This window comes from Microtus pennsylvanicus, chromosome 17, assembly GCF_037038515.1.
Source record: "Microtus pennsylvanicus isolate mMicPen1 chromosome 17, mMicPen1.hap1, whole genome shotgun sequence".
Classification (NCBI taxonomy): Eukaryota; Metazoa; Chordata; class Mammalia; order Rodentia; family Cricetidae; genus Microtus; species Microtus pennsylvanicus.
In genome coordinates, this window is record NC_134595.1 from 46,503,462 (window position 1) to 46,524,595 (window position 21,134).

General features: G+C 43.9%; 1 protein-coding gene across 1 annotated transcript in view; it reads right to left on the bottom strand.

Annotated features, from left to right (window-relative positions):
* Dner (delta/notch like EGF repeat containing) overlaps positions 1-21,134 on the bottom strand; it is a 280,000-nt gene that overhangs the window by 145,066 nt on the left and 113,800 nt on the right. The window contains exons 2-4 of the mRNA XM_075951627.1: positions 19,754-20,056; positions 17,980-18,074; positions 15,667-15,833 (exon numbers count right to left, since the gene is read on the bottom strand). Coding sequence (XP_075807742.1) covers positions 15,667-15,833; positions 17,980-18,074; positions 19,754-20,056 — 565 coding nt within the window. The remainder of the gene's footprint in view (positions 1-15,666; positions 15,834-17,979; positions 18,075-19,753; positions 20,057-21,134) is intronic.

Genomic DNA, 21,134 nt, shown 5'->3' on the forward strand with positions numbered 1-21,134 from the left:
CTTCACCTTCAGTGTGCTGGGATTATAGTCACACACCATCGCATTCGTTTTATTGGGTGCTAGGGAACCAACCCAGGGCTTCCTGCCTGCTGGGCAAACACTATATAACCAGCTGCACCCTGTTCACACTTGTGAGTTTGATGCTTAGAGGAGGAAGGTGTGGGGGGACAGTTTGCCCATACAGAATATCTCATTGGGGGGACCCTAAGATCTAGCTTAGTGATTCCCAATCTTCCTAATACTGTGAGCCTTTAATAAAGTTCCTCATGTTGTGGTGACCCCCACCATAAAATTATTTTTGCTGATACTTCATAACTGTAATTTTGCTACTATTACAAACTGTAATGTAAATATCTGATATGTAGATCTCTGATGTGCACACCCTCCGAAAGGGTCGTTCAACCCCCAAAGGAGTCCTGACCCACGGGTTGAGAACCACTGAACTAGCAAACTATGCTTCCCGAATTAGGGGACACAATGGCGTGTAAACATGCCGTCATGTCATCATGTGGAACTTGTTCTAAATCTAAATCACCAAATGGGTTACACCCAGCCAAATGACCATGGCAATTACATATCATCATTTTGCTTTAAGGAAGAAAATGGATAATGTGAAGACATTCTTAGAAAAAAGTTCAACCAACTTGCTCTCACCTGATAATTTTATTCTCAACATACGCTGCTGTCATATACAGCAATGTTATCACCACCTCCCTACTCAGGCAGCACCCTCTCTCCAGCCTACAGAGAGCTCTGAAAATGCAACGTCCAAGAATAGGCTTTAAAAGTTAACAAAAGGTATGAGTGGAGTGCTCATCCTCTGTCAGAGTGCCACAGCGACTTGGGGCTCACCTAAAAAGCTATATTTTTGCTCAATTTCTTTGCAGAAAAGTGTCAATGCTGATAATACTCCTTTCCCCAAGGCTGGTATCCGGTAGCACTTTCTCTGAATTGAAAGATTCTTTCTTGTCCTGTTCTATCACGTTAGCCATCTGGTCTAGAGAAAATCACCGCTCAGTTACTTCCTCACATGAACAAAATGCTAATTCCATCACACCCTCTCCATCTGTCTGTCATATACAAGGCAGGGTGGTTGTCAGAGTGGCTCACCTTCTATTGGACAAGGAAGAAAAGAAAGAATTTTAATACCTTTGGTGTCTAAGACTCCTTTCTGGAAGAGAAACAATCATTCTTTTCTAGATGGTTGTTTTGACAGGGGGTCATAATATAAAAAGATTTTGATGTAGCGCCAATAGATAAGGACTTTATAAATGATCATTGTCATCATCACCATCATAATAACTGCCATCACCATTACCTCCATCATCACCAGCCCCATTAGTATCTCCACTATCATCAACAGCAATATAAACAAACAATATCTATATAAAATGAGGCCTTAGTATTTGGGTTTCTGGAAAAACCACCGCTGTTTGTTAATGTTGAAACAAGAGAAAGTGATCTCTTTGGGAAGCTTAAGGCAGCAGCCAAGCTGGTGTTTGATGAAGGCCATCTCTTGTTTCATCAGAGGCCATCTCCTCACAGTATCCTCACAGGCAAGAAGAGGCAAGGGACTGCTGGGTGACCAGTGCTCCTTTGCATGCGCATTGATTGGATTTATGAGCACTACACCTTCACAGCCCGGTTACTTCCCAAAGCCCTTGCTTTGTGATGTCACATCACAGTAGGAACTTAAGTTTTAACATATGAATTTAAGGAGGCTAGAGAAGATCATGAATATAACCTAGTACAAATCCTGAGGAGAAGACACCGGAAAAGTATGTCCCCCCTTAAAAACAGCAGTGAACAACAAGAAAGCCAGAGATATTCCCTTAACTCAGTCCATCATGTCTAAGCTTTGAAATAAAATTTTAAAAATTATTTTTCACTCTTTAAAGTTCTTTCTATAATTTAAAAACAATGTGGTTGGTTGTTTTGGTTTGGTTTGGTTTTTTGTTTTGTGTAGCCTTGGCTGTCCTGGAACTAGCCCTGTAGACCAGGTTGGCCTTGAACTCACAGAGATCCACCTGCCTCTGCTTCTTAAATTCTGGGATTAAAGTTATGAGCCACCATTGCCCAGCTAAAAATAATATTTAAATCAAAGCATAACTTACAACTTTCCTGCAAATTAAAATGGTCCATCCTAGAGAGAGACTAATCAAGACCCAGGAAGTAAATAACTCACAAGTCCCAGTAACTTCCTGAAACTTATGAGTCACAAAAGCTTATATAACCTATAACCTTGTATACAAGGTTATATAAGCAGAAATGAATAGTTGGGGAAAAGAGATTCTCTGACAAAGCTCCCTACAAGGCGATAGGAATGAAGAGTCTTACAGGGATGTAGCCTTCAGAAGTCATCAGCTACTTTAAGGGTGGGTTTTTAATAATGCAGCTGCCTTTGAGATATCATCTATGCTCCTATAAGTATCTCTAATAAACTCACTGCTTACCTAACCTAGAGTTGGGTGGAAAATTCCTTTTCAGTATTTATATGACTAAATGGAGAGCTACGACTTATAAACTCATAGGATAGCACAGGATTAACATTTTTATAAAGGACAACAAGCAACCTACATAAGAATGACAAACTAGTAAAGCATAATGTTATTAAAAAACATTCAAATCATAAAATTCTTATTTGAAAAAAAAATAATGAGATTTGTCAAATCTATCCATGCCCCTGTCTCCAGCGTTAAATAATCTCCATTTAAGCATGTGAATGATTTCCTTTTCTCATTGTACATAAAAAACACATCAGAATTGAACATCTTTTAAAAATGACAGTCCTAAGAACTCATTAGGAGAACAAGGAAATTAATTTGTATTTTTCTTTGAAATTTTGTTAGCTCACACAGAATGTACAATTGAAACTCTCCGTGTATGTAATCTATTTTTTAATGTCGGTTTGATGACTTCCTTATAATCAGTCAGAATTATATATCATTTAATCTTTCATTTGTGCAATTTGAACTCATCAAATCCTAGTAAGTCCCTTGTTAAATCACTGTAGCACTCATACACAACTGCCACCATGTCCAGTTAACGAATGGCTCTCCATTAATGGCATTACAGTCGATGCCAAAATAATTAATCACATCTCTGTGCAGATGGGAGGGAGATGATAAATGCACACTTAATTGGGATGAAGGTGACTTCACAAGGGTGGTCAGGGAACTGGGTTCTCAGATGAGCTTCCTCAAAAGGCTGTTGATTGGCACGTTTGCTTTCCTGACCCTTGGGAGTAGCCTGAGCATGATCTTTCGATTTCCTTAGCTATATCCATAGCTCTCTGCTCTGCTTCAACTCAAAATCCAAGGTTTAAGTGGTCATCCAACAGGCTGTTGGGTAACTTAATAGTCCTATGAGAGCAGTTACCTGAATGTATGAGTATTTGGTAAGATTTCTAGCTGGGTTTTTGAATTCTGCTTGGCTTTATTTTTATACATAAATTTATTATGCTAAAATAAATGATCTGATGTGTTGCACTGACACACTCATGGTGCACCATAATTTGGAGGAAGGAAACAATGGGAAGGTTAGGAGGGTGAGTCTGACTCAGTGGGTGACTTCTGGTTCACATCAGCGTTATTTCTCATCATGGCAACTGCCCCACTCCTCACCTCAGGCCTCAGAAGACTCCCAGCAGCCTTCCCTATCTGCTCCACTTGCTAGGGCTCCAAAAAGGGCTCTGCCTGTCCTACTTACACTTCAGTTGATGTGATAATACACCTGACAAAAAGTGACTGGTGGGAGAAAGGGGTTTCTTTCCGGTTATGCTCCCAAATTACAGTCCATCACTGCGAGAAAGTCGAAGAAAGAACTTCAGCTAGCTAGTCAGATCACATCCACAGTTAAAAGCCGAGAGAAATTGATGCACATGTGCTGCTTGCTTGTACTCAACTCTATCTCTCTACTATCACACATGTCAGGCAGGAAACACACACACACACACATATACCCCTTGAATAGGGAATGGTGCTACCCACAGTGGGCTGGGGTTTCTCTTATTAATTGACTTAAATAAGACAATCTCCCACAGGCCAACCAGCATCAGCAACCTCTCTTTGAGCCTGTCTCCCCAGATGATTCTAGGTTGTGCCCTTGATAATTAAAGACAACCATTGCACCACTACTCAGGTCCTCTTCCATCTGACTTATAAAGGCCCAACATTACCTACAGAATCTGTTCAATAACCTTAACTTGGGCTTCAATACACTAGCCACCATCACCGACCTGAAGATGAGGTTTGAAGGAAAACACTCCTTTAGGCAGTTGTTTCTTCTCTGCAGAGCTAAATGCAGATACTTTGGTGGGGATTCTAGAGCAAGACGAACGGGATTTCCCAGCTTGCCTGTAGTAGTTTCAGGCACTGAACACTTGGTCCCCAGTTAGCAGCACTATTTGGGGACGTTTTGGTAGTACATGTAGGGGTAGCCCAGCCAATCACCTTGCTTGTTGGGTGGGGTCTCCTGAGGATATTAAATCTGTATATATTATTACAATCTCTGTCTGAGTTCATTTAAGCCGCTACAAGTACAACCTTGCTAAGAGAACGTACATTCCTGGGGGTGAGTGCTGAGGTTAAAAATCCCTCTACCACTTTCAGTCCCTCTACCTGCTTCAGGCGTATGGTTTAGGATGTGAGTTCTTACGCTCCTGCTCCTGCAACCATACTGACCAGCTCTTGTCATGTTGTCCCTACCATTGGGAACTCTAACCCTCTGGAACCATAAACCAAAATAAAGGCTGGTTGTTTTGTTTTTTTTTTCTATAAGTTGCCTTGGCCATCATCATTTATCACTGTGACAGAAAACTAATACAAAGTTACGGAACCCTGAGGAGGTGGAGCCCCAAGAGGGAAATTGGTCATTGGGCTCAGGGCTTAGGAGTTACAGTCACATCCTGCTTACTGGTCTAAAAAGGTCTGAGCAAGTAGCCTATGCTTCGACTACTGCAGCCACAGGCTGCTCCTGCCATACCGACACTCTCAACCATCAGCCTTCCTCTCTCAAGTGGCTGTGTAGAAAGTATCCGGTCCCTGTGACCAGAAGAAAAGAGTTACTGCAGTGGGTATGGGTTCAGCAAACCTGAGGATATGAGAGAAGAATGGAGCAGTGGAATGACCCAGGAACCTAGAGAAAGAATACAGGAGTGGTGTGAATAACCCAGCTCCATGGGAGGTGGTAACCAGTAACTGTCCACAGAGAAGCAGATTTCATGCTCATCCAGGAGCCAGCTGAACCCAGAGCCCCAGGCCAGCCTGGGCAGAAAGTCTCACTGTACACTGGGCCTGCTGCAGACCGCAAACGCCACACCGGCCCTGGTGGAGGGTGACAGAGGAGAAATGAGTTCTTCCCGCTTAGTTCTCCAAGTCCCGTCCTTTATTCCAATGGGGCTGTCGCCTGGAAAGGGTTTCTCCCCGCTGTCCAGAGCAGGATTTGTGCATGCTCAGTCTTTTCTAAAGCCTTGAGGTGACTATCTGATTATCGCTCCTTTCTGTTAGAGCCAATGTAAGCACATTAGAAATTCTATTGCTCTCTCTTACAACCTTTACAGTCCCAATTCCCTGCTAGGCTTTGTTTGAACAGCCTGCCTTCTCTGTTGTAATATCTAATAGGAGCCGTGCACAGTGTGTAAAGTGGAGGTCCAAAAGAAAGCAAGACAAAGCCAACCTTGGTTTATATTCTAAAGGAAGAAAGCGCCCCAGGAAACATCAGGTGGCTCTCATTCCTCCCTAGATTCTATTTCCAATCCTAGCTGTGGCCCCACCTAAGTAAGCTGCCTGCTTGCCACCAAAGGCAGAGACTCAGCTTCTGGCGTGGAATGCAAGCTTCAGAACCAGGCTTATTAGTACAAGATAGTCCTGTGTTAATAGTCCAGATACAATGCTTTTCAAAGTAAAGCTATCTTATTAACAGAAAACAAATTTGTTAATTAGCTGATTGTTTTACATTCATGAATATTAGCTATTTGTACCATACACACACGCACCCCAAAGCATCAGTGTCATTTCCAATTCTAATAAGCTTCTTTCAGAGCACTTGTCCTTTCACAGGTATCACTATGGACCACACACTCACTCAAGCATGCTATGAGCTATACTATTTTATAATTATCTGCCTATAAAGACTTTTAAACTAAATATGTGCGTAGGTATAACTGTTTCCTTGATGCATGCAGGTATTCATGTGGGTGGACATGTACGTACAGGCGTATATGTAGGTACACCTACAAGTGTGTATGGAAATCCATTCTCTGATGCTTGTTGCTAAGCAGGGCTGTGGAGAGGTGTGTAGACACTGAGGGCCCTTGGTTTTATAGGGCAGTGCTCTAGCATCTCCCGCTACTAACCACCTCGGCTAACAGAATTTGTCAGAGTGATCGTTTAAGGAGATTTTTCCATTTGTAGGTCAGGCTCACAATTACAGCCTTAAATCAAGACAGCTGGGAGAGCGTTGCTTGTTAAGCATGCCTGTGAAACCAAAAATACCCCAGCACTCAGAAACTCCAATGCCAGAGAGAGGCCTCTGAAAACTCAACCGCAGTTATTTCTATGCCTTACCTGGGGCTGGATGGTTTTCTCCTTCTGACACGACCTATTTTGGTCCACTAACTTATTACTCTGAGTTTTAGACCAACAACCTTTGAAAACAAATTTACGACCATCAGGATTCTGGGAAAAACTCAGCATTCCTCTCTAAAGTCTCCCTAATAGGTTTTCCAAATATGTGTCTTTTCTAGAACATGCATTGCAGCAGGCATTCTCATGATGCTTTCTGACTTTGTCAGAGGTCTATGACAGCAGGAACTTAAGTATCTGCCTTCGGGAGACAGCAGAGAAAAAGGGAAATAAGGGGAGAAGATGGGAACTTCAGTCAGGAACCGAAGCCTCCGGTGTCACAGGGGCATCCTTCCCTGAAGCTGGATGGGTGTGACGGTGCCATGAGAACAGACGAGAGCTTGCTCTCTCCCCTCCCCTCTGCTTCTTCACCTTTACTCCAATGCACAAATGTCATGATGGTCGTGACCATGACTATTCTCCTACTGCGATATTGTGACCTAAAGTTGCCCTTTCCTGGAAACTCAGACATCCACCTTCCATCAGGAAGAGATCCCACAAGCCAGGCTGCTGAGGAGATGCCGTGGGGTGTGTGAGAATGTGCGGTTGTAACGAAACAGCCTCTCCCTAAACCTGGGTGATGCTGGCTTTCTGCAATGCATTGGTTGCTGTGAGTGGGAATAGGAAGGAAGTTAAGGACAATGTGATGATCTGTATTAAAAACTGTCATTGCAACTGCAAGCCCCTTTGATCCAGAAAATACAGTATTGTAGAATTTAAATTCCAACATGTGGTGCCTGCCAGTGGTGGCTCATGCGTTTAATCCCAGCACTCCGGAGGCAGAGTCAGGTGGATCTCTGTGAGTTCAAGGCCAGCCTGGTCTATGAGAGCTTGTTCCAGGACAGGCTCCAAAGCTACAGAGAAACCCTGTCTCGAAAAAAAAGAAAAAGATTTAATCCCGATATGTCATGAGATGACCCAAAACTACATAATTATAATTAACTATGCTTGGAAGTTGATCTAAAGAGGAGGAGGAGAGAGGAGGAGAGGGGAGGGAGAGAGGGAGAATAAAGGAAGGAAGGGGCAAAAGGAAGGTTTGAAAGCAGGAAGGAAAAGAGGGAAAGAGGAAATGAAAAGGGAGATGGAGACAGGAGAGGGAAGGAGAGAAGGAAAGAAAGCAGGGAGGGAAGGGGAAAAGGACTAAAAGGAAGGGAAAAAGAAAGGAAGGGAGGGAGGGAGGAACGGAGGGGTGGAAGGAGGGAGGAAGGAAGGGGGAGCAAAGGAGATGGTGGGAGTGAAGAAGGGTATTGTTCAATAATTGTTCAACACTAGCATATTGGTTAAATAAATTATATTTTGATTCAACCGACTGCCATACAACCATTAAAATAATGGTATAAATTTCTACTCACTCACATAAAGAAACACCTGTAAGACACGAAATGGGAAAAGTAGATCACCAGTGCATACCTGAACACATTCTCCTCTCTAAACCTCAGTCTGTATGCACGCCATACACAGGTAGGAGTCTATGAGCAGACCTCACAGACACTAACACAGCTATCGGTGGAAGGGGCTGCAAAGGAGGAAGTTCCCATCTCCTCTACCTTCTTCCATCTATTCTTTCATAACAACAAATAGGATAAAAGTACAGCTTTTTATCTTGTTAAAGAGTTGGGAAATCTCTTCAGTTCTCTGAAAGGAAAACCACAGTTCAGTGAGTTTATCCACTGAGCTCTCTGCCTCTCTCTGCCCCTCAGTCCGGCCCTTGTTCCCTCTCCCTTTCCCTGGTCTCTCCTTCGTCCCTCCTCCATCCTTCTCTCTTTTGCCTTTAATCCAGGGGCAGGTGGATCTCTGGATCTCTGTGAGTTCAAGGCCAGCCTGGTCTTAGGCTAATCAGAGTTACATAGTAAGGTAAGACCCTACCTGAAAATAAATAAACACATAAATAAATCTTTACAATATAGAAAGAATTCACTAGTATTTAATTCTTCCAAATTAATCTATACACAAATCCTATTATCTTTACTTTTTTACTAGAAGGCTGAGTAGGTGGAAAGAGAACAAAGCAGAATGGACAGGCAGTGAAAGGAAAAAAAAAACCCTTATGCTTGCTGCATGGAACCAAGAAAATCCCCAACCTGACCCCTGGGTCTAGATGCAGAAGTATCTGCAGCTTGTTCTCTGAAATTCTGAAGCAATTTCGAACACTCAGAACTCAAAAACAGCAGAAGCTCCGTAGTGCTTCACGCGGTTCACTTCAGGTGTGCGTGACTTCCCGCGTAATCTCACGCAGCTTTTATTCTACCTTAGCAGACTTCTGCACGTTTTTAAGTGCCTGAAAAAATCGTCTGAGGCATTTAAAAAGATTCCCTTTCACCCTACCAGGTCCACTTGCTAAGGAACCTGCTTCCTGGAGCTATTGTGAAAGGTAAGACAAACACTTCCCTACCTGCTCCAACCCCACCACAGCAGGGGCCTGGAACCTCAGCCTACCAGCTGTGGCACCTGGCAAGTCCATGATGGGACTCCCTACAGGGTGCTCAGTTCCTCAGCACAGTCAACATGGGTACCAACAAATGGAGATGCCAGTTGGGACACTACCTGGGAAAGCATGGCGTTCTGGGCTAAGTCTTCCTTTGCATATCAATACTCAGTCATGGAAAGGATATTTTTAAGACCCTCCCTGCTGATGGTATGAAAATATGGTTTTGGTTTAAAAACAACTTGTTTCTCATAGCTCTCTTTAGTTCTAAAGAGATAAACAAGTACAGAAAAGAATTTACCTAAAGTTTGCACTTCCTCTATTTTTGGTCTTTAATAGCTATTATTTTTTATTTTAACATGTCCAAGTTCAGGGAATTTCTCCAAACTTCTCTTGCAGAAGCTCAATGGAATTTGTGCAATGGCGGTTTTAAGATGACCATGGAAAGGCAGCATTTTTGCGTTTTCAGTTTTGAATCTAAGTTTTTCATCAAAAGAAGATGTTAATGAGTCTACGTTTCTAACCTTTCTGCCCTGACCTCCCAAGCAAGAACTCTTAAATGAAAAAATGTAGCATTCCCTTAAGAAAGATCAAAACTTTCTCTCTCTCTTTTTTTTATTTTTTTGTACATTTGATTCTCTAAAACTCTTTTAATGTAATGGAAAAAAAAGAGGGCATTTAAATGTCACAGAGGTGGGTTATGAAAGTCTATAAAGAATTCTTAAGATTGACATTTCGCAGCTGGAAGTTCCTTTCGAGTGGCATTTACCGAGGGAAATCGCTGATGTGCAACCGAATTTCACCAGGCAGGTGACCACCTTTGGCCATCCTGACTGCAAGCAGCAGTGACTTGGGCCCCCTTCTCTAGACATCCACAGTCCATATAATACAGAGAACCCACACACCAAAAACCATGGGGATGGGAATGGAGATGATTCATTCCCCAGTTGTGGGATGTCAGCTGCCAGCGCAGCTATCAGGGGGAAAGAAAGAGAAAAGGTACTGATGAAGGAGTGGGAAGAAGGGGAGAAAGCTGGAGCTGGGGGAGAATGTGCTGTTGGATGGGAAGAATACACAGTGTGCTCATAGGACTGGGAGCAGCGAGCTTCCTGGAAGAGTGAGCAGCGATCCAACCACAGATTTGAATGCCTCAGACTAGGGATGTGGCTCTGCTGCTATATGAGTCGCCTAGCCTATGTGAGGACTTTGGCCCCATCACCATTATTGTATAAACTAAGTGTGGTGGATGACAACGTGTTTGTAATATCGGGATGTGGAGACTGGAGGATCAGGAGTTCAAGGTCATCCTGGGTGTGGTCATATATAATTCCCAAAGCTGACCAGTCATCCTAGCCTAAAAACATGGAGACCCTTTCTCAAAACATGTGGGGCTGAGTTGGGCAGCAAGTGAACACAGCCAAGTTTTGCCATTGCAAAAGGAGAGAATGCTACCAGAGAGGAGGAGAGAGAGGAGAAAGCCTGAGGAAGGGATCCTGTGTGGCTTCACCCCAAGGAAGCACTCAATCCATTCCCTCCACAACATTCAAACAGAGGCCACACCCCTTGAAGGCTACCTTTGTCTTTACCCCTAGATCATCCATCACTCCCAAGTCACCAAGCAACTTCATATTAAACATGAACACCACACTCAAGGCCAGCAAGCGCTGCGTTTCACGGGATAAGGACTGGAGCGATGAACTTGACTGTGGAAATAGGAACCACATGGTGAAGGGATCGGTGGAGAGCTAATGAGCACTGTTGGCACTCCCTGTGGGGCAGACAGCGTTAAGCAAAGGTTACTGAGTTATTTACCCCCAAACATTGCATAAAGCCAATTACATATTTGAATAAGGCATGTCTGGGGGAAACAGAAGGGATAATTAAGCAGAGGGCAGAGGCATCAGAATTTGATGGCAACTCAGGGAAGAGGTTGATGGAAGAGGCACAGCAGGAAATGTCTGTACTTCATGGACATCCACATTATCTCTTTCCTTCTTCCCACAACACAGTATAAATAGTAATAAGGCAGTGGTAGTGAAGGAAAACTGTAAAAAGTATTAGATGTGGGAATTGTGAAATAGGATCAAAGAGCATACGCTACATACAATCATCTGTAATAGGACATTGGGCTTACCACAAAAAACTCCACAGAAGATCAGAAGGGAGGATTTTGACCACTGGCAGTCAAAATAGGTGCTTGATGCAATACAGATAGTCAGCCTGGCTTAGACACTGTACAATGTGTTCACGCATGGAAATAACACATAGGAAAAATGCTATAAGGGGTGGTGAGATGGCCCCATGGGTAAAAGCACTTGCGATGTAAGCCCAATGACCCGAGTTGCACCTCAAAACCCACGCAAAAACATGGAAGGAGGCCAGGCGTGGTCTACCCCTTTAATCCCAGCACTCAGGAGGCAGTGGAGGGCAGATCTCTGTGAGTTCAAGGCTAACCTGGTCTACAGAGCAAAGTTCCAGGACAGCCAGGGTTACCTACTAAGATTCTGTCTCAATAAAATAAATAAACAGAAAAGACAGGAGGAGAAAATTAACTACACAAGGTTGTCCTCTGGCCTCCATGTGCATGCCTTGATTGTATAGGCACTCACATGTATCGTGTGTGTGTGTGTGTGTGTGTGTGTGTGTGTGTGTGTGTGTGTGTGTGTCTGTGCACTCATGCCTTGGTGCATGGGCACCCACATGTATCATATATATGTATATACATATGTACACCTTGTTGCATGGGCACCTACATGTATCACATTGTGTGGTGTGTGTGTATGTGTACATGTGCATGCCTTGGAGCATGGGCAAGCACATGTATCATACATGTGAATCTGTGTATATAGACACATGTGTGCATGAATATGTATATAATATATATATTTACAGTAATAATAGTAAAATATCACAGGATAACCTGTCAATGTTTACAATTTATGTTTTAAGTATCCATTACAAATAAATAATAATTTATTAATCCATAATACATCATCTTAAACTATAGCTTTTATCAATGAACTTTAAAGGAGTATGTAAATCTGAGTCTGCCCTCCCCCGCCCCCCGAAGATGTAGACAGGACATCCACACACAGGACATGCGAGGAAATAGTATGTTTAGCCATCAGTTAAGTATGTGGTATCTATTGAGTGTGGAAAAACAAGGAAACAGTGTAGCCCTGAGAGCGTTGTGGGCTTTCTAGGAAGGAGCAGAGAGCTGAAACACAGCTGTACAGGCTGGAACTCTGCTTTTCAGTCTTCCTTCCTCCTACTCAAGCACCCTCTCACCCAATGAAGACCATCATGCTCCTCAAAACAATCTTTCGGTTTATCAATATAACACACTTATGTCTAGAGAGCCCAGACTAGGAAAGTTCATTGCCACCCCCTTCTCTCAATTGCTTTCTTTCTCTCCCTCTCTTCCCCTCCCCTTCACCATGTGTGCATGTGTGTGTATTTATGTGGAAGTCAGTGGTGAACACCAAGTACCTTACTCAATCACCCTCCCCTTATTTTTTGAGATAGGGTCTTTTCAAGTCAGCGACACTGACTGGTCACTTTGGGCGTGAGCACACCTATGGCATACATACACAAACACAGGCACATGAACACGTAAACTTTTTAATTATTCTTTTAAAAAGAGAACATTGCTAAAGAGACCCATACTAGAAAACTGTGGTCTCTAATTGGGCAGTCAAGTAAAACACTGACAAGGCTAAAAGATATTGGACTCCCATATGTCCAAAGTGTGGAGGCCCAAAAATGTGAGCCTATTTCTACCTCAACCAAAGGTCAGAGAGTTGAAACTTACCTCTGTTCCTTCAAGGTTATTGTCTGTTTCTATTTCAAACAAAGGTCCCACCTAGATTTAGATCAGAGAATTCTGCTCTCTCAAAGTTATTATAAATAGGTGAGGGTAATATCCAGACCTTGTATTTCAGGAACAGAGAAGTAGATGTGTTTAAGTTCCCACTCCCTTAAGGATATGACTTTGGATTCTACCCAGGGCATGGTTTGCCTACAGAATGTTTTGGTCTAGAGTGTGAGTGTTTCTTGTCTTGTTCTAACAACAAATGTTTACCTAAAAATGTAGCCTGCAACCTTCAATTGGTATGTTCATTTCCTTGTATCATATTAATGCATTTTTGGTTTTTTTTTAAATCTTATTCCTACCTTTTGGGGTTAGGGGTATTTTAAGCAATTGGAAATTAAATGTGGGTAAATTTCAGTATTCGCTGGAACTCCTTCCCGATACTATCCTAAGTTTTCTGTTTTATTATTTTCATTTGCATCCCTTTACTAATTTTCTGGTCCCTATGCCCCTACCCTGGTAAGTGGTATTTCTGTCATAGCTAAGCTCTGACACCAAAGGAACAAAATGGTGTATGGAGAAAATGTTACCTGAAATATTTCTTCATGAGACCCTAAAGCAGGGATTCTCAATGTATGGGCCACTATCTTTTTGGGGGCCTTTTATCAGATAGTTTGCATATCGGGAATGTATATTACAGTTTATAACAGTAGCAAAATTACAGTTACGAAGTAGCAATGGTTGGGGGGTCATCACAGCATGAGGAACTGTAAGTGTTGCAGCATTAGGAAGGTGGAGAATCAATGACCTAAAGTATAATCTGAAGGAAAGTGTCCCTTAGTTATTAACTTATGAAGTTAATTTTTATATTATCCCTTTTGCATTTGAATGAGAAATATTTTCTATGAATCTTTCATTGGTAACATGAACTCAAATAATACACAAGTTCATAAAATCTCTCCCCTCTCCAAAGATTAAATCCATAATAACACTAGTGAGTCCCTCAGTACTAAGCCCCACCCACACTTCCAATATCAGTCTCCACCTGTAGTAATGCTACAGAGTGACAAGAAATGTCAGCTAATATTTCAAATGCATATCTTCTTATAATATCAATGACATTTTAAAGTGTGGAGACACTTCGTGTGCTTTCTTGAAATGCTAGATAGTTCTCTGTCACAGAAGAGCAACTATTCCCCTACAGGGGGGACCTTAAGATCGCTATGCACGAAAGGGATTTAGGTCAGTGAGATGGCTCCATGGGTAAAGTCACGTGCTACAGAGTCTTGACAACCTGAGTTGGATCCTGGGACCCACAGGATGGAAGGAGAGAATCCACTTCTCCGGGGTCTCCTCCAATATTTACACGTGTCATGCCTGCCCCCGATCAATCACACACGTCAATAAATAATAGAAACATGAAATTCTTTATCACAATACACCAACTACTTCCTTTTAGATAGAATGTTACAACAGATCCAGAATTAACTACCAGTTCCCCCGAATGTGCTAGGGAATAAAATTCAGGTTTGTATCTCTGCGAGTACTTCTGCACCCAAGTTCTGTTTATCTAGGATACAAGGTCAAACCTTGGCCTGAAATACAATGCCTGTCTTCTTTTTCTAGCCATTTCTATATTCCTCAAAGTGTCTCTGGACCTTGTCTTCACCCAAAGAAAACCCTACTCCTCCTATCTGGATTGGCAGGGCTTGAAAAAGGATGTTCTCATGAGAGGAAAGTGACTCAAACGAAAACTGCACCGGGCATCACTAAATAAAGCTGCACATTTTGTCTTAGCCTTTGACCTTTGTTACAATGTCTGCTTCGAGCGCATGTCTTGGAGAATAAATCTCAACCCATACTTTACATTCACTGTGTAAAATAGTATATCTCAGAAAAAAAATTTAAAAAATCACCCTAGCATTTGTAACACTGCAATTTCATAGACATTATATCATGTGACCTCTCCAACCCTCCTGAGACAACTGTGGCCTGACCCACCCCCAGGGGAGGGCTGTTGACCCACCCCCAGGGGAGGGCTGTTGACCCACCCCCCAGGGGAGGACTGTTGACCCACCCCCAGGGGAGGACTGTTGGATCCGAGAAGGTACTAATATCAGGACAAGAGGCTTGTGTGCAGTTCTCAACTTGAACTTCTGTCTCCACATCGAAAATACAAAATGGAGTAAGCTGTTAGGAAGTCCCCAGTGTCTTCAGTCAGTGACATTAAAAGGCTAGAGTCACAAGTTCCAGCTCCAGAGAGTATCCTCTGGTGACAGATGGAGCCTCCTGGCACTATATAGTGAGAACACTGACCCAGGGGAAAGGCTGTCCTGGGGAGGAGCAAGAAAGTGTCTGGGCAAGGCAGGAGGAAGGCTGATGACTTCTCTTTAGAACCAGACCATTTGATCTGCAGGGCAGAGGAATATTAAAACAACTTCCTGGCGGTAAAAATAACAGAGTAGGTAGATTCAACAAATTAGAAGTAATGCATGGGAGAGCAATGGGTGAGGGAGGGAGAACACCCCAAAAAAGCAGACACACACTCTTACTTCTGAGTCAGGACTCAAAGTACAACTCCTGGATTCCAGCAACCATGCTTTCTCCACATAAAGTTACACTGGAAACGCTGTGTTAGAAGGATGTTCAGATGATAATTCAAACTGTTCTTGAAGCAGAGGACATGCAGCAGCTGTCTAGAACTCACCCCATATTCTCCAGGCAGAATTCCTATGCACCATCTCCCAAACACTAGACCAGGGTGGGGCTGAGTCAGATATGAGGTAAACAGGGTTTCCATAACTCACCAATGAAGTGATTTGGTCCCAAAGCCAGCATCTCTTCTAGCAGGACAAGGCCCCCTGGAGCCTGGAGGGGTGTCACGCTTCGTCCATCTATGAGGGAGCACTGTTGAAAGCCCGTGGCTGTGACCTTCCACAGCAAGATCAGTGAAGCGGTGGCATCCTGCCGAATTCTGAAAACAAGAATCACATCAATGCAAAGTCACCCTTGCTAAAATTCATCTTAGGACCAAGTCATCAGCTCCAAGATGAGAATACAGATGGACTGTCCCTCCACACAAAGTGACAGGAAAAGCAAAGGAGTGGCTGTATAAACAAGCACCCTGATAAGTTATAAGTAACCACACTTATCAGAAACGACTACTCCCCTCCATTTGCTCAACGTCTACCATGAATTGACTAGTGACTCCATCTGGCTAATGATAATGATACTAAAACGCAGATGAGGTTCTTCTACAGATAAATGTAAACGGAATCCTGCTTAAGTTTATCCTAGATGCACACTGCAATCCCACCCATCCTTCCGAGCCATGCTATCACAGTGAGCAGTACATCACGCCTTTCCATCTTCTCAAGGCTTGCAGGATAAGCTCCAAAGAAGAATGGATAATCTAAAGCCAGTGAACCTCCGCCAGCTCCCTCTCAGCTTCACTCCCAGAATCTGTATCCCTGTCACCCAGGGTTCAGGCTACCTATAGGATTTTGCCTGGCCACCAAGCTATGTGTGTTCCTTCTCCCCATAGGGATTATTTGTGCCTCTAGCCTGTGGGACCCCAGGTCCCTTCCTATGATGCCAGCTCACTGTGCCAGCAGCTGCTTGCTCTCCTTGTACTTTAGAGGACCCAGGTCCTACCTCCCTCAGTCAGCAGACCCCACATAGCTGCTCCTCTAGTACAAGCTCCCCAATGTGGCATAGATCTCAATAACATCTTTGTGAATGACCGGATTCATGAATAAGTGAAACTATGATATAAGGAGCTAATAACGCCCACACTCGAATTTGGGGTGCCCACAAATCATACACCATTCCCATCTTGCTCAGCCCATGTCACTCTGAGGTTTCCGTCCATTTCTGCCACCCAAGAGAGGTCCAGAGGGCATAAATTTGTTGAGAAAGGAAGAAGCGGAAAGCCCCGGATGGGGTGGGAGAGGAGGGCTGCTAAGAATGAGGTTATTATGGTGGATAATAGGACCAACTCAAGAAAGAGCTGGAGGACGCCACTGCAAGTAAAATTGCAATGAACTAGCGTGTCTGCCTCAAGCCAGCTCCCAACCTCCAGACTTGCAGCTATGGAAGGCACTGTGAAACACTTAACGTGGGGTTCCCCCTGCTGGTAGAGCTGGGAGCCACCTCAAACTCCACCTCTGCCTAGGGGGACTTTCCTCTAAGACCTTCCGGGCCTGTCTAGGCAGCTTTGTCAGGGTGACCTCACTGCTTGGGTTGGTGGGGAAGGTAGAGAGGATCTACCTTCAGTTTAATTGAGATCCTTCTGGTAGACATTGTCAGTGAGCTCACTATTGGGAACTCCAAGCAGGCAAAGTTGGTCAGGACCCACAGGCTAGGTGGATAATGAGCCAATACCTACAATGGAGAGCCAGTGCACAGAACCAGCTGGTCAAAGTCGCATGGCTCTTGTCCTCTAAAGTCCCCTGAGAACTGTGGGGAACTAGAGTTGGAAGGGCGTCAATTAATGGCAGCAAAAAGCAGCTAGTCAGTGTGTCTGAAACATTCTCAAGCTGGCTCCTTCGGACTCCCAGCTGTGTGCCCCTGGGCAGATGCCAGCCTCCCTGGGACCCATGTAAATCATCCATACACATCAAATGGCTTCTCAGCCACAGCTGCTTTCCTTTGTCTCTTTTCTATCTCCCAGGAGACAATGGGCAGTCTGTCACTCAACAATTTAAGTATAGAACCAAACGCTTTCCCTACGCCACTTGCCTTGAAAGAGAAAGTTCTAATACATAGGTTTTTTTGATTCACAATAAATTACACAATTGAATCTAATGGACCATTAAAATTTCGAGAAGTAAAAGTCATCTGGGAGGTGAGATAACAAACTCCAAATCTTTCCTAAGGCTGCTGGGTTTCCTCTGTCAGCTCTGATTTGCCCGATCCCATTTCCTACTGTGCCTGAGCAGCTGACCAGACCCTAACCCTCCCACAATGATCCTCCTTATTCTTGCTTTCTGAGGGGCATAGGTCAGGTTCCTATGTGGGATTCATTCACGATTCGGCACACGAGATGCGTGGTCGACACCTGCCAACACACTGTGCCTATAGCATCGCTCTTAACAGGTTTGAACCAAGAAAGTTCTTACTTTACAGAGGTGTTCTGTGGCACATCAAAAGACACGAGGCGGCCACCTGCAGAGTTATTGGAGCTGGCATTCCCGCAGGCAACATCAGGGACCACCTGGAAGAGAAAGGACCCATTACTTGGAAGGAGCCACGGTATGCGATAATAACATTAAGTAAAATCTGCAAGCTGTGTCCGGTGTCTCTTCTGCTTTGTTCAGTGATGACACTGTCACCTGATGGTGAAGGGGACAACTAGATCTCTGGAGACTTAAAGGAAAAGGAAAAGCAGTGCCTTTTGACTTTATGGCCTATAGCTTTGCAGAGAGGGCAGCAAGCATTCTCAACTGCTGGGCCACCTTTCCAGCCCTTAAACCTACATTTTTAAGTCACACTGTTGTGTTACCAGTTCACACGGGTGGTCAGACGTGACTGCAGAGACTCCAAATTGGTCAAAATGTTGAGAATAAGTACTGTTGGATGCTGGACCAAATATATAGCATCTATTTTACCTGCTCTGAAAGGCCCAGGGAACAGAAAGAATGTAGAAGTCAGAGGAAGGGCTGAAGGGAATGCTGACCTTCAGGTACAACATGGCTGCTGCCCACTTGAACTCATAGGAGCAGTGATTACATATACAAGATCCACACAGAATCGGGTCCATCAGCATCCCATCACAGGCTGGGGAGGGGCTCATGGGGTCCAATCCACCTGAAGATCTACACACAATTAAATACAGAGGGAGTGGGAGAGGCATTTTCCTCAGTAGTGTGACCACTGGTATGGGACCCATGCTCCTATAAAAAAAACTCTCAGCCGTCCTCTTGTAGGCAACCGTGGTGAAACTGACTGGGTCATGTGCAAAAAAAAAGGCATGTTAGTAGACAGGGGATACTTGGGATGATGAAGGGGATTAATTACAGGAGGGAGCAAGGGAGAGTAATGGGGGTAAATATGACCAAATTACATTATGTAGATATATGAAAATACCATAACAAACTCATTATTATGTACAATTAGCATATGTTAATGACAACACTTTTAAGTGAATTGCAGGATGTGACAGTGTAAGCCTGCAATCCCAGCACTTGGGAGGCTGAGGAGGGCCACAAAAGTCTAAGGCCGGTCTAGGCCATATGGTGATTTCCAGGCTGGACTGGACTATGTCCTAAGACCTCTAAAGAAGAGGAGGCAAAAAGATGGTAAAAGCCAGTGACTGGGGAGTGAAATAGTATCTTCTGAGACATGGCAGGACCGTAACATTCGTGGATTCATGGCAGTTGGGTCAGCAGTGTGTGGTCCTGCAATATGGCAGCCTTGTGTGACCCCCACATTGAACTATCTCCCCAATTCCAAAATTAATGCACAGAACTGTACATAGAGATCATCCCAGAAAATAATTCATTTTTAATTTTTACTGAATCTCTTTTTGCTCACACAAATCATCACATAACTGGATTTAGGGGTCACATACCCACCTGGGCAGTACAGCAAGTCAGAGGGCAGCCTGAGCAACCTTGGCCTTGTCTAAAATAAGGAAGGGCAGTGGGGGCGGGGTCAGTGCTAGAGTGGATTGGTGCTGGAGTACTTGCCTGGCATCTGTAAAGTTCTAAGTTCAACCCCCACTGCTGAAAAAGTCATGTATACAAGTAAAGACAGATGTAAGGTTGCAAACATGATTTGCTCAGTGACAAACTTAAAGGCCTTCTATTTTCATTGCTTACATTAAAACCGCTGGAATTGTTTTGACATTTCTGGTCCCTTCTGTGAAAAATATGTGCCGTACGATATTCTTACCTCTACTTGATCCCATTTCATTTCGACGACTTTCTGCCCTGTTTTTGGCTGCCAAGTTGGCAGTGTCACGGTTGCCTGAGCGCGGGGCAGGATTGTGTCAGGCTCCTGGGTGGCGGGAACAGGCTGAAGCTGTCTGGGTGCCATGGACTCTGTCCAACCAGAGGCTGGAATACTGGGAAGTGGCTGTTCACAGTTAAGACCTTCATAGCCATCGTTGCAAATGCAGAAGTAGCCATTGCTGCTGCTGATGCTGCTGCAGTTACCATAGTGACAAGGGTTGTTGGCACATGGATCTGCAACAAACTGAAAGGAGACCATAAATGGGTCAGTTATTCCCTCACAAGGAATATGGTGTTGCTGGTAGGAAATTCACTCCCTGGCTTACAGCTCTTCTCTCTTAACACTATTGCTTCTGAGCACTCAATCCTTTGCTTCCGTGGACACTGATTACAGATAACAGAAGCTCAGCAGGAGAAACATGATAAGGAAGAGCCTACCCCAATCCTAAACCCTAAACCACACAGATTTAAGAAACACATCGAGTAGAACTTTTTTTAGATAAAATGTTTAAAATAAGACCCCTTATAAAGGGCTTTACTATCAGCTGCCAGTCATGACAAATGTCTTTGTGGATCTAAATTGGAATCTTTTTTATAGCCTAAACCCTTGTAAAAATTCTGAATGAGAAATGGTTGTCCAATTTCTGGCTTGCCTATATCTCACAACTTCCTACCTGATCTTTGGAGTAGATCTTTAAGATAGTGTTATTCAATTGATGGTTTGCAGGGCTGTCTATTCCTATGATAGTCTTTGCTAGACGAGAGCATCATGGGAACGTCAGCTGAGCTTGGTGAGATTTTTGGTCCCATCACTCTGCAGGGTCATCACAGAGAAACTGGGTCTCAGTAGATGAGAAGGAAGAAGAGGCAGTTCTATGTCTCTCCTTAGTGTCCATGTTGATCTGAGCCCTTCACTGCTGACCTCTGAAGGGCTACTGGCTGGTACTTGAAAACGCACTACAGAACAATGGCACAAGGACTGCCTGCTCCTCTGGAGCTGGCACCAGGGTCGGGGCTCTGTGGTGCTCAGTTCCAGCTTACTCCCATGATACAGGAAAATTCAATCACAGCAGCTACACCCCCAGCTTCTCGGAGCTGATTGCAGAAGAGAATCCACTACCAAATCAATGGCACAGAAAGGGGCTCTCAATTCTCTTGCTCAAATGAGTTCATACGACAAGCATGTGTGGCCGCGATTCTGCACCGCAAAAATGACTCTCCTTAATTATGCTCATCCCACAGTATCCAGCAGACTCTTTCACGGATGGAAGAGGGTGAGGGACTGAATCAGATGAAGCTCTAGAAACACCACATTAGCGCTG